The sequence below is a fragment of the Guillardia theta genome (genome assembly GCF_000315625.1).
Source record: "Guillardia theta CCMP2712 unplaced genomic scaffold GUITHscaffold_180, whole genome shotgun sequence".
Lineage (NCBI taxonomy): Eukaryota > Cryptophyceae > Pyrenomonadales > Geminigeraceae > Guillardia > Guillardia theta.
The window spans coordinates 9,253-21,638 of NW_005434496.1; the positions used below are offsets into that span (position 1 = coordinate 9,253).

Here is a 12,386-nt window from a genome sequence, read left to right on the forward strand (position 1 = left end):
TCCTGCTCCCCTCCAAACCTTTCCTTTCTTCGGCTCTCCCCAGGGGGAGCCATGGCCTTCCCCCCCCCCCTCCCCTTCCCCCCCTTACCCCCCCCCCCTCCTTTCCCTTGTTCCAATTCTTCCACCCCCCCCCCCCCGGCCCCCCCCCCCCCCCAAATCTCTTCACCTCTCCTCTCCTCTCCTCTCCTCTCCTCTCCTCCCCCCTCCTCTGCATCACCTTCCCTCCATCTTCTTCACCTTCACCGCGAACATGTCGTACGCTTCGTACGCCATGGCCGCCGGGAGATGAGGGTGATGAGCTACTGGACCCCTTGACGAGTTGGTCGTAGTGGTGATGAGGGTATCCGAAATCCGATTAATGGAATCCGGTAAACGTAATTTAAATTAAATAATATTTTTCCTCCTGTGGCTGGGGAAAGGGAGGGGTGGGGTGTGTCAAGGACAGATGTCCTTCAATGATTCTACAGTGGGTGGGGGTGGATCAAATTTTCAGAGTTCAAGTCTTAAGAGGGGGTACTTCTAGGAAATCATATGGGTACATTTTTCGAATTCTACAAAGAGTGGGTAGGGTAGCCTCCCATTCGGATTTTGCGGGGGGATATCAAGGGGTAGGGTACTAATGGGGGAAATTAGGGGGTAGGGGTGATAAATCCACCTCGGTCAAGGCAGCTGCTTGTCCATTTCACTGGGTAGGGTATCAAAGTTACCGGTATATTTGACCATACATTCAGTTTAAACAAGGGGGTAGGGGTACTTGAATTTCAGTCTGTCATGATAGGGAGACGGGGGGTGGCTGCTGGTCCATGAGGACTCCGAGGGAATGAGGCTCACCCCCACCCCCCTCATTCTGTGGTCAAATTGGTTCTGCTATGTGCAATCATGGGGTGGGGTATATCTTGGAGGGGTAGTCCACTTCATGTGCCCATTTTCCCACTTAATTGCCTTGTATTTGAAGGGGGTACTCCTGGATATTAGAACAGATCACCCAGGGTAGGGTTCTTCAAGTAGGGGTATCGTAGCAAGCAGTCTAGAAGAATGGGGTGGGGTTGGAGAGGCACGTGTCTCATTCAAATTCAAAAGAGATTTGTACCGGAAAAACAATTGATTCTTAATTTGTACCTACACCATAGATATTTGGTACAGTTGCTACTGTCGAAATACAAAATTTATTTTTCAAGAACTTGGTAGTTATATAAATTTTTTGAAATGATTTGTACAATATTCATACAGAACGTACCTTAATTTCAATAGAAATGTTTATATCTATAATATAAAATAAGTACTGGTGACTGGTTTTCTTGGTAGAAATTTATAGAACTGAATTAGGTCGTATGCAAGAGCTGAGATTTGGTATGTTTTAAAATATGTTTTAATTTTACTACTGAGAAGGGCCATTCCAAGGGAAGTTGGCGGGTCAGAGAGCCCGCAGAAGGAAAGGAAGACGCCAACTGGCAGGCCGAGAGTGGCGCGGGAGACAATATGCATGGCGGGAGAGCGGCACGGGACGTGGGGCGGGGAAGGAGGAGAGGGCAGGGAGGATGAGAGCCCGGGAGAGGAGAAGGAGATGATAGCGGGAAGGAGGATGAAGGTGAACCATGGAGAAGCAGATGAAGTTGTTGTAACTGGTATCGGTGTAGGAGGCGGATGGTAGGTGTAACCACCACATGTCACGAGCGGGAAGGAAATCGAGCGAAGAGCAGCAGGAGGACAGAGGAGTAGGCCAGGATCGATAGGATAGCACAGCGCGATGGAGATGGAACGAGAGGGAGGGCAGGAAGGAGAGAAGAGCTTGTACGAGAGAACGAGGTGTATGATCTCGCTTCCATGACGTGGTGTCCAGCGCATGGAGGATAGAGAAGGAGGGGATGTATCGTGCTGGTTGAGGAGTGTGCAATGTGTGTCTTGTGTTAGTATGAGGCTAGAAAGGTTGAAGAAACTCTTGGATGTACTTCAACGGTCATAGTCATGCAAGTAGAAAAGTTTTTTGCGCCATTACGACGAAACATGGAGGAAGTGTAGGACCTTCTCTTAGATTAGATACATCGTATCGTTGAAGGAGAACGTGATAGAAAGCTTCTATCTTCATTTGCAGCTGATTACTCGCATGCTTGATGTGTGAGGAAAATGAGGTTGTTGATGTGATCAAAACAGACCTTGTGGATTGATGTAGATATCCAGAGTGGCAGTCGATGGCAAAGAGAAGTAGAGAAATTGTTGCATGGAGGAGAGGAATCAGTGCAGGGCACGTATGTTCAGTGTAAACATCAAGCATGTTAGCTGAGTGAGAAAGACGAGTAAGATTTGTTTGTGCATTTGACCCTACTTGGAATTCCATTTAGTTGACTCGAGATCCGTTTGTTGTGAAAAGGCTGATTTTCTACAACTTCTCGATATTTGCTTGTTCTGAGATCAGTATCCCTCTTTGACTTTCGCAATTCTCAATTGCCATAGAAATCATGTTTCATGAACTTGTGTTCCTCACTGACGCTCCGGTGTCAATTATGCATTTTGTTTGTGTTTGGAGTTGATGAGTTAAGATGGAGTTTTTGTATTGGTTTGCGAGTGTTCTCTTAGTTTTACCTGGAGGAGTTCTTGATTCTTTTGAGGACAAGGTGGACGATTTCTCCCCCGACCCCAGCAAACAACTCTATGGATGTTGGAACTAAACATGTTGATGCAGGAGAATGGAGGGAGCGCCACAATTCAAGCTCCTGCTTGTTGGAGATGGCGGTGTTGGCAAGACAACATTCGTGAAGCGCCATTTGACTGTGAGCATGCCTCTCCTCTTCACCGTTTCACCTCCCCCGCTAACTTTCATGTCGCGCAGGGTGAGTTCGAGAAGAAGTACATAGCAACAGTGGGCGTTGAGGTACATCCTCTCCTCTTCCACACAAATCGTGGACCCCTCGTGTTCAACGTGTGGGATACTGCGGGACAAGAGAAGTTCGGTGGACTTCGTGATGGTTGGTCTTGACCTCGACAGGAGGGCTGAGCTGACCGCCATGCAGGGTATTACATTCAGGGTAACTGCGCGATCATTATGTTCGACGTTACTGCCCGTATGACGTACAAGAACGTTCCCAACTGGCACAGAGACATCGTCAGAGTTTGCGAGACCATCCCCATCGTCCTCTGCGGCAACAAGGTACTCGCCATGACGCGGGAGGCGCGACCGCTAACGAGGTATCAGGTTGACGTGAAAGATCGTAAGGTCAAGACCAAGCAGATCAACTTCCATCGAAAGAAGAATCTCCAGGTGACGAGCGTGTGACCAGCAGCGTCCAGGTGACCTGATAGCTTTCTGCAGTACTACGAGATCTCGGCTCGCTCCAACTACCAGTTCGAGAAGCCCTTCCAGTGGCTGGCCAAGAAGCTTGTCGGAGATCCCAACCTCTACTTCGTTGAGTCTCCCGCTCTTGCTCCTCCCGAGGTTGCGATCGACGAGGGTATGATGAGACAATACACCTTGCAGGTACCTCCTCTCCTTTCTTGTCCACCTCGTCTCCTTCTCATTGATGCTTGTCTCACTGCCTCTCTTAGTTGGAGGAGGCGAATCAAATCGCTCTGCCCGACGAGGACGATTCCGATCTTTAGATTGACTGACTGACATGTTCATTGCCAACAATGGCTTCTCTCATCGTGCCTTGGATAGCTCAGATGTGAAGTTTTGGGATCTTGATGGTGTAAAGATTATGACAAGGTGAAGAATGAGAAAACGAGGGCCTTAAGGGTTTTGCTTGTTTTTCTGATAAAAACAAGAAAGAAATCTCTGTGATTCTGCGTCTCCTTTAAAGTTTACTGCACCTCCCTCACCCACTTCACATCTTAAAACATTCATCTTTCCTCTGCTCTCCATCAGATTCCTTCAGTCCTTGCACTGATTCCTTTTCCTTCCTCCACCTTCCTCTAGATGTTGTTGGGCGTCGGGACGGGGGAGTCGTCGTAGTCATCCTGCAGCAGCTGCTCCATGTTACCTCGTTTTCCTCCTCCTCCTTCTCACCTGATCCGCCAGCGCGAAGTCGTCGTTCTCTCCCGTTGACAACCTCGAGTAACCATGAGCCTAAACAGGTTAAGCTCAGTGAAGGGGAGCGGAGAGGGAGGGAGGCGAGGGAGTGGTGGCGGGGAAGTGAGTAAGGGAGGGAGGGAGGGAGGGAGGGAGGGAGGGAGGGAGGGAGCGAGGGAGGGAGGAAAAGGTTCTTCTTGTACCCGTTGAGACGGCTGGAAGGACGAAAGCATCACCTCAGTCGCTCCTCGGATCCCTCGGCCCTTCAGGAACAGAGCAGAGGCAGCAGCACAGGCCCCGATCGCCACCACAGCCACCACACCAACCCCAACTCCACCCCAGCTCAGCCTCCTGCCCCCTTGCTCTGACGAGCCTCCTTCGCCTCCAACCGAAGGCGCCGCGTCGTTCTTGACACCGTCCTGCCGTGGGCAGACCAGCAGCTGGGGACGGAGGTCGAGACCTCCTTGGCAGGTGTTGCCCTCCACCAGGCGGTATCCCCTCGTCTGCAGGTCGAGAGCTCGTCACGAATTTGCGGGGTACAGCTCAGCACAGGCCCACCTTCGTGTAGGTGCCCAGGCAGTTAGCTGGGGGATAGGTCGGCTTCTCCCTGCCGGCACAGGACCAGACACAGGAGGAGGAGGAGACGTTCTTGAGCGCCGCGCGCTTCTCACCAGCTCGCTCGTAGCAGAAGTCGCACTCGTAGTCTGCCTCCTGGCAGGGGCAGTTGCGCACAAGGGTTGACAGGCGGTTCTCCTTGCCGACGAAGCAGCGAGCTGTGGTCTTCCTCCTGACGTAATCGACCTGAGGAGGAGAGGATCAGACGGGACGGGAGGGAGGAGGGAGGAGTGGGAAAGAAGAAGTCGGGAGGGGGAGGGGGATGTGAAGGACAAGAGCGGATCGAGGGAAACAAGTGGGAAGTGTGGGAGATGGAGAAGGATGGAGTAAGCAGGATGCAGAGGAGGAAGCAGGGCACCTCAACAAGAAGAAGTGGAGCAGGAAGGGGACGAGAGTGCGAGAAGGAGGAAAGGAAGGGGGGCGGGAGGAAGAGAGGGAGAGGAGAAGAGGGAGGGAAGGGTGGGAGGAGGAGGAGGAGGACAGACCTGTCTTCCCATGACACAGATGTCTTGTTTCTCTCCTGACGGGCGCCACAGCGCGAAGTCCGAGCCAGGGTCACCAGCAAGGTCCACGTCCGAGCACTGGCGGGGGAAGAGCATAGAGAAATCTACGGAGAAGAAGTATGCCTCCTCCTCGCGCGGTACCGAGCCGTGCAGCAGGAAGTTGGAGCTGGCCACGCTTGGGTCACTCAGAACGTCCCTGACCTGACAAGTCGTCACCGGGCCTGACGTCAGCACACCGACCAGCTCACCTCCAGCTCAACGTCGGAGGAGAAGGAGCAAGTCTGAAAGCTTGCCCCCCCGTCGATGGAGAAGGAGATCTCGTTCGTCTCCTCTGAGTTATCTGCCAGCACCAGGATCGTTCCCTGGTCCCCGATGTCACCCACGCTCGTTCCTTTCCTTGCTCGCTCCCAACTCCTCCCCGCGTCTCTAGACACATACGTCGACGCCTCGTCCGTCCTTCCTGCCAACTCCGTCCCGACGTTGCCGACGCCGATCACAATCCCCACCGCCTTCTCGTTGCTCACCAGGGCACCGAAGCGCTCGTCCGCCTCCTTGTGTTGCCTTCTGTCCCACCTCCCAGGAGTTCCCTTCCTCTTGTGCCCCATGTGCAGGTGCAGCCCACAGTCTCTGCCCGTCGGCGTCACCCACCTTCCCTTCCTCTGGCTGTACTCGCATGCGAAGTCTCGGTCGTTGCCCGGAGGCTCCAGCGGGTGCCATTCGTTGCCGTTGTCGACGGATCGGAGGGTCCGCACGCGATTCTCAGCGTCGATGACGTTGGCGTGAAGGATTCCCCGCGGTCCCCGCAGGATGTGAAAGTCAACGTGGCCCACTGAGTCCCTCGTGTTATCCCGCAAGCTCATCACGTAGTCCTCTGCTCGAGCCCTCGTCACCCGGATATCGTCGATGTACGTCGCGTTGCAGAAGGAGGAGGAGGAGGAGGAGGAGGAGTGGGCTTGCAGCATGAGATGGACTCTGCTGATCGCTGCTCTCCCCGCATCTCTCCCTCCTTCTGCCCACACAAACTCGCTGTGCTGGCGAGGAAAGACGTACTCTACCCTCGTCCACTGATCGCTTGACTTTGACACCTTGTGGTGAACTCCCTTCTCCTCCTCCCCGCTCGCACTCCAGATGTAGCGACCAGGGAACCCATCGCTGAAGCCCTGCCATGCCACACCCAGGAACCAGAACGAGACCTTACAAGGGTAGGAGACGCTGCACGTGAAGCTCTCTAGCGAGAAGGCGTCTCCCTCCTCCCCGCATCCCGTCATCTTCATCACCTTCCCCCGACACGAGGAGCCTCCTGAGCAGAGGGGATCGTCGACGATCTTCGTACGAGAGGGCACAGCAGCAGCATGCTTGCCCCGCCATCGCGTCAGGCCTGACTCGAAGTCGTCCTTGAAGAGAACGTCCCCGTCCGCCACAGACGCATAGATGTCGCCGACTGTGATGGAGTCACTGGGCATGCCCTGGATGCTAGTTCCCTCCTCCTGCTTCGAGTGCTCTACGCTCACAAACACGGTCCCGTCGTCCTCGTCGATGATGGTGTAGCGCGTCTCCTGCAGCTCCGAGGGGAAGACGGCAGGGAGAAAGCTCTGCGCGTCGTCCCTGGATACGAAGAGCTGCATAGTCCCATGCTCCCCTGCCACAGCCACGTACACTCCACCTTGCGACACCTTGAAGCCGACGCCATGGCGGACAACCAACCGGATGTTCTCCTGGGTGCGGAGCATGTCGACGGAGCGGTAGAGGTTGAGATTCTTCATGCTCTGGAAGTACTGATCTCCGACATGCTCGTCGTCGTAGGCGCTGTAGACCACAGTGTTGTCTCGCGGGCCCCAGTCAAACTGCTGAACGTAGTTGACCTTCTCGTGGAAGGTAGTCCCCCAGTCGTAGCTGACGTAGAGAGAGTTGAAGCAGAAGCCTGTGTCCGACAGCCCAAGGCAAACGTCGCTCATTCTTGAAACAAGGAGGCAGTCGGGATTCTTCTTGTGAAGCTTGATCTCCCCGAGGGGAAATTCTGTCCTGCGGGTATGAAAGGACTGACCTCTGTCGTATGTTACCCAGTGCACTTTCCCTCCTCCTTTGAAAAACACTCTTCTCTCATCTGCATCACTAGGGTACATCTCCACCACTCCGTTGCTTGACTGCTCATCTTGAACTTCAGAGTCTTCAAGCTCTCCCATGACATTCTCGAACGTCCTGCCATCGTCCTTGCTTCTGTACAAGGTGTTCTCTTCCGTGAGGACAAAGACAACATTCTGGGTCAACCACACAACATCCTTGACAGCACCGTCCAGCTCAATCTCAGTGATCCGCAACCCCAAACTCTGACACGTCGCTACTGAGGATGATACAGCAGGAGCGAGGTGAAGACAGAGGAGCACCAGGATAGCATCAAGTCTCATCATAGCGGCGATGCCTGTTATCGGCTCAATTGGAGAGTAAGGGGAAATCGCATGAAACTTTTGATCCCTGGATTCACAAACAAGTCAGGACTCTCCAGCAGGTTAGGTCAGGTGAGAAAACTTCATGGAAAGGGAGCAGAGAACAATGGGAAAGCAACAGTGAAGAGATGGAATGAGAAAATAAGAAAACACGAGGTACGGAAAACTCAAAAACGTGAAAGAATCTGAACGATGTCCGTTGGGTGGGAGGGCAGTGGCAGAAGGAAAGGAGAAGATGAGAGGACGAGAGGAGAGAACAGAAGAAAGAGAGGAGGAGAGGAGAGGAGAGGAGACGAGAAGAGAGGAAAGGAGAGAAGAGGAGGAGGAGAAGAGGAAAGGAGAGGAGGAGAGGAGGACGACAAGGAGGACGACGAAGAGGACAAAAAGGACGAGGACGATGAGGTGGAGGTGGAGGTTAACAAGGAGGACGAGGAGCAAGAGGAGGAGCAGGATCAGGAACAGGAACAGGAGGAGGAGGTGAACGAGGAGGAGGAGGTGGTGGTGAACGACGACGACGACGACGAGGAGGAGGAGGAGGAGGAGGAGGAGGAGGAGGAGGAGGAGCAGGAGCAGGAGGTGGAGCAGGAGCAGGAGCAGGAGCAGGAGCAGGAGGGGCAGGGGCAGGGGCAGGGGCAGGAGCAGGAGCAGGAGTGTTGGGAGTGTTGGGGCGGGAGGGGATGCCAGCCATTGAGCTGATGACCAAGAGAACAAAGAGAACCAACAATCACTCAACTCTCATGAAATAAACTCTTCGAGCTCGCCTCATGATAAGAGATAGGGGCTTTGAAAGGACATCGGGCTCGACAGTGACTGTTGCCCTTGTTTAGGTCACCGGGTCACCGGGTGGTTAGCTCAGACGGAGCCTCGGCCGACTGCCAAGTTCGGAGTCCGATCGGATCAGATGATCCAGGGCCAGTGCGCGGCCGGGGCACCGCTGGGCCCGGACTCGCCGGGACCAGATAACCGTTAGGGCCGCCGGGCCGCCGGACCGTCAACTTGGCAGGCCGGGCTGAGTCCCGGGCCCGGGCCGGTCGGCCCGGCGGCCAGCCTCAATTTGAGTCCGTCCCGGGCGGACGTCGCCCGGATGCCAGCCTGCCTGCGTCTGAACTTCCGGCGGAAGTTGACATATGATTTCACTTTGTTAACTTCGAGTAAACTGACTGCCAGGGCTACTGAGTTTTACTTAACTTTGAGTAAACGTACGGTAGTTCCTGTAACGCGGGGGACCCTGACCTAACTAATAGGTACACTTCAAGAATCCACCATTACCATACTCTTTACTCAAAGTTACGTGAAAAATCAGTACTACCAATCATTTTCTTTACTCAAAGTTAAGTTAAAGATCAGTACGAATAATGCACGGTACCATCTAGTACTGAGTACGGTAGCCACCGGGTCCCCCTCCCGGCCCCCGGCCCCCGGTACTACCAGGAATTAACTTTCAACTTATAATGGCCAAGTGACTTGCGGCCCTTCAGTATCAGCGGGCCGGGGCCCCGGGTCGGAGTTTATTGAATGTTCCGCCGGGGCTCCGTCCCACGTGACTTCTGCGCCGTGACTGCCCTGAAGTGGTCGGACAGTAGTATGCGAAGGAGTCACGGGAAGGTACGAAGGGCCACGGTTTCGCAGCCTTGGTGGTCAGACTGCGACTTCTGAAAGTGAACCGACGCTGCAACCAACGGGGAAAAACAATTTTTGAATTCTCACCGTTGCATTTACGCAACTTTTCGCTTTTACTGAACCTACCCCACCCTCTATCCTCCTTTGATACCTTCGAGCCCATCCTCCTAGGGCAGCGCTTCCCCTCCTACACCATCACATACCTCAACACTGCTTCCACACAATGTCCTTGTTGACAGGTCTTCACGTCCGCCGCCCCTCCTCCCTCCTCCCCTTCCCCGCTGCCCGCCGCGCCCGACTCACTCCTCCTCAGCGTGCCGCCATCGTCATGATGGACTCTATCAAGAACCCCCAAGAGCGCCTGACTCACTCTCAAATGGCTCACATGCTCGGCACGACCCGCTCAGCCATCTCCAAGACCCTCCGCCCGCAGTGTGTGGCGAGGATCCAAGCCATGTATCCGCAGCTCTTCACGACGAGCGGGGTGAAGGAGACGCACGAGTTCTTCGCCCTCCACTCCTCCCAGCAGACCTCGCAGCTTGACCCCGAGGCCTGCCGTGCTGGCTCGCAAGGGCCGCCGGAGCAGTCCCAGCCACAGCCCCAGCCCCAGCCCCAGCCCCAGCCCCAGCCCCAGGCCCAGGCCCAGCCCGCGTACAAGACGGTGGACTTCATGGTGTGCATGGCGGAGGGTGTCTGCGAGGGCGTGTCAGTACGGCTGGAGGTAGACGGGGAGGGGCGGGTGGTGAGGGGGCATGGGGCGCTGGTGAGGGCGCTGGTGGAGGAGTACGAGCTGGTGCTGGGGTGCTGCGAGGAGAGCGTGGTGGTGTCGTACGAGGACTCGGACGGAGATCGGGTGGAGATGAGGTCGGACGAGGACTTGGCACAGGCGATGGAGAGCTATCCTTTCGGGTACGTGAGGGTGTACGTGCAGGGGAGAGGGGGAGGGGGAGGGAGCTGCGGGGGCGGGGAATGGATCGTAGGGGAGCCTCCGGCTCCGACGCGAACGTGAAGCGTTTCGGAGGATGAAGCATCAAAGAAAAACGATGATGAATGGCTTTCAGCGGTTGGAAGGTAGAAGGCCTTGTGTTCAACGTTGTTGCTGAGGCTTGGCCTGGACTCGGTATGTCTAATTATACACCCGGTTATCAACATAAGACGGCGGCGGGTTGAATTGAATATAAATACTTTGAAGTATGCTGATAATGATCTTTTCAAGTGTGATGATAAGAATCCTGACAATGGCTGAATTAGAAGTTCATGCAGCACACATGGGCGTCGGGATCACTATTAGCGGCTATCCTATTGTCTTTGAGGTCCTAAGACAGGGCTATCCGATGATCCGAGACACGTTGGGGTTCCGGACCAAGTCAACTGAGCCTCAGCCTCAGCAGTGACTGCAGCCTTGCGAACGGTTCAGCTGAGCCCGGACCGTGGCTGAGTCCGAGTCGGGCCGAGGCCCCGTGACTGTCCGACGGTCCGACGGTCGCATTTGGAATTTTGTTCCTTGAACGGAACATCGGTAGTTGACAGGCGGGTCATCCATCTAACCGGCATGGCCGGAAGGCCTGCAGGGGGGGAAGCGGGGGGGACGGCGGGGATTTCATGGCTGAGATGGCGAAGAAGGAGAGGACGGCTGGGGGAGATGCTGCTGAAGATGCTGATGACGACGATGACGATGGCTGTGCGAGGAGACGCTACATGTTCAGTGGATCCGCGACAGGAGCGAGTTAGAGGTGTAGTCGCTTCCGAGGTCGATTTGACATCAGTGCTCATATCATGGGATGGCAGAACAGGGGTGCTGTGCGCGAAGTATGTTCAGGTCCTGTGGAAGAGGCAGGACACGCTGTCATGGGAGGCAGGGGAGATCGTTGGGTCGTCAGTTGGAAGCATCAGAATCGGAGGGCTGGAAGGAGGGACTGTGTACAGTGTTAGAGTTCAGACTGTCACCAGTGATGGGTATGGGATACCGGAAGATGTAACGGTCGAAACAAGAGATTTCTTGAAGGCAACTAACTTGTTCGCAAGCACCGACAACAAGAGTACGAGCGCTACCTTGACCTGGTTGAACGCTACCATCAGCGAACAATACCTACAGTCGTTGTTATCCAGCGAGGATCAAGGTTTGACTTGGAACAATATTGTGGCGATTCCAGTTTGCAATCTCAACGGAAGTTATTGCACACAGACGGTGAACGGCCTCAAATCAATGCAGGCGTATCAATTTCGTGTTGAAACATCATTCAAAGACGCGAAGGGTGTTCTGCCAAGCATCCCTTCAAACAGAATAGTTATCCTTGATACATACCCGCCAGGCTCTGTCAGTCTTCAGTCTGTGAATTCAACTTCATTCTCGGTCACAATCACATGGACAGATCTTTCTCCCATCAGTTCAATCAAGCAACACCTGATAGAAATCATTCTCGCTTCACAACAATTCCCTGACCCCAATCCGATTTCATCATCCTCGTCCAACATTGCAACCTTGTCCAACCTACCGAAGAACACACAGTTCTCAGTCAGAGTGTCCATTGTAGACATCTACGAAAGGACATCTCTTCCCAGCCAGCCTCTCCTCATATCCACTCTTCCTACTCTCCCGGGAAAGATCAACTTGCCAACAGCAAACATTTCCAATCAGGTCATCGTGCTGACATGGATGTCATTGAAGTCAAACAACGAGACTGGAGGGCTGCCCATCCTCTCTTACAGGATTTATGGGAAGAGAAGCGATGAGACAAGCTTCACTCGCATTCTTGAGTTCACACCCTCTTCGTCGATCCAGCAGGTCACGTTACATTCTCTGTCCTCCCTCGCTGACGTTTGCAAGGCAGACTGCGAATGTTCAGTCCACCGTCGCTGGATTTGCCTATCAGTTCATAGTGACAGCGGTGAACTCAGTCGGGGAAGGGTTGCTGGGTACACCCTCAGTCAGTATCACTTCACCAATCTCTCCTATGATCAGCTCGCCGCATGTACTTTACATGTTCCAACGTTGCCTGCTGTGAATTCTGTTGGTTGCTCAGGTGAACATCATCACAAGCAAGGATTCGTGCGCTGCAAACGTCTCATGGGGATCCGTCTTTGTGCAGAGCCAGGGCTACATCGTTTCGATGCAGGTAGACTGAAGTTTCTCTGACTTCTGCAAGTAGTCAGCCTCAGAAACTGACTGCTGCTGTATCAGGACTTGTTTGCTGGGCAAGG

At 54.2% G+C, this 12,386-nt stretch overlaps 3 protein-coding genes across 3 annotated transcripts; 2 read left to right on the forward strand and 1 right to left on the reverse strand.

Annotated features, from left to right (window-relative positions):
* Nucleotides 1-2,675: 2,675 nt before the first annotated feature.
* On the forward strand, nucleotides 2,676-3,761 carry GUITHDRAFT_90746 (hypothetical protein). Its single transcript, XM_005820366.1, has 6 exons — nucleotides 2,676-2,768; nucleotides 2,828-2,963; nucleotides 3,009-3,145; nucleotides 3,191-3,256; nucleotides 3,308-3,472; nucleotides 3,541-3,761. The coding sequence occupies exons 1-6, from the start codon at nucleotides 2,685-2,687 to the stop codon at nucleotides 3,592-3,594; spliced, it is 642 nt and encodes a 213-aa protein (XP_005820423.1). The 5' UTR covers nucleotides 2,676-2,684; the 3' UTR covers nucleotides 3,595-3,761.
* Nucleotides 3,762-3,906: 145 nt separating this feature from the next.
* On the reverse strand, nucleotides 3,907-7,529 carry GUITHDRAFT_120374 (hypothetical protein; the record flags this gene model as incomplete). Its single annotated transcript, XM_005820348.1, has 6 exons — nucleotides 3,907-3,951; nucleotides 4,001-4,060; nucleotides 4,240-4,506; nucleotides 4,562-4,804; nucleotides 5,104-5,322; nucleotides 5,370-7,529. The coding sequence occupies 6 exons, from the start codon at nucleotides 7,527-7,529 to the stop codon at nucleotides 3,907-3,909; spliced, it is 2,994 nt and encodes a 997-aa protein (XP_005820405.1).
* A 1,840-nt stretch (nucleotides 7,530-9,369) lies between these two features.
* GUITHDRAFT_156042 (hypothetical protein) lies at nucleotides 9,370-10,381 on the forward strand. Its single transcript, XM_005820349.1, has one exon. It carries the CDS (start codon nucleotides 9,409-9,411, stop codon nucleotides 10,192-10,194), a length of 786 nt encoding a protein of 261 aa, XP_005820406.1. The 5' UTR covers nucleotides 9,370-9,408; the 3' UTR covers nucleotides 10,195-10,381.
* Nucleotides 10,382-12,386: the final 2,005 nt, after the last annotated feature.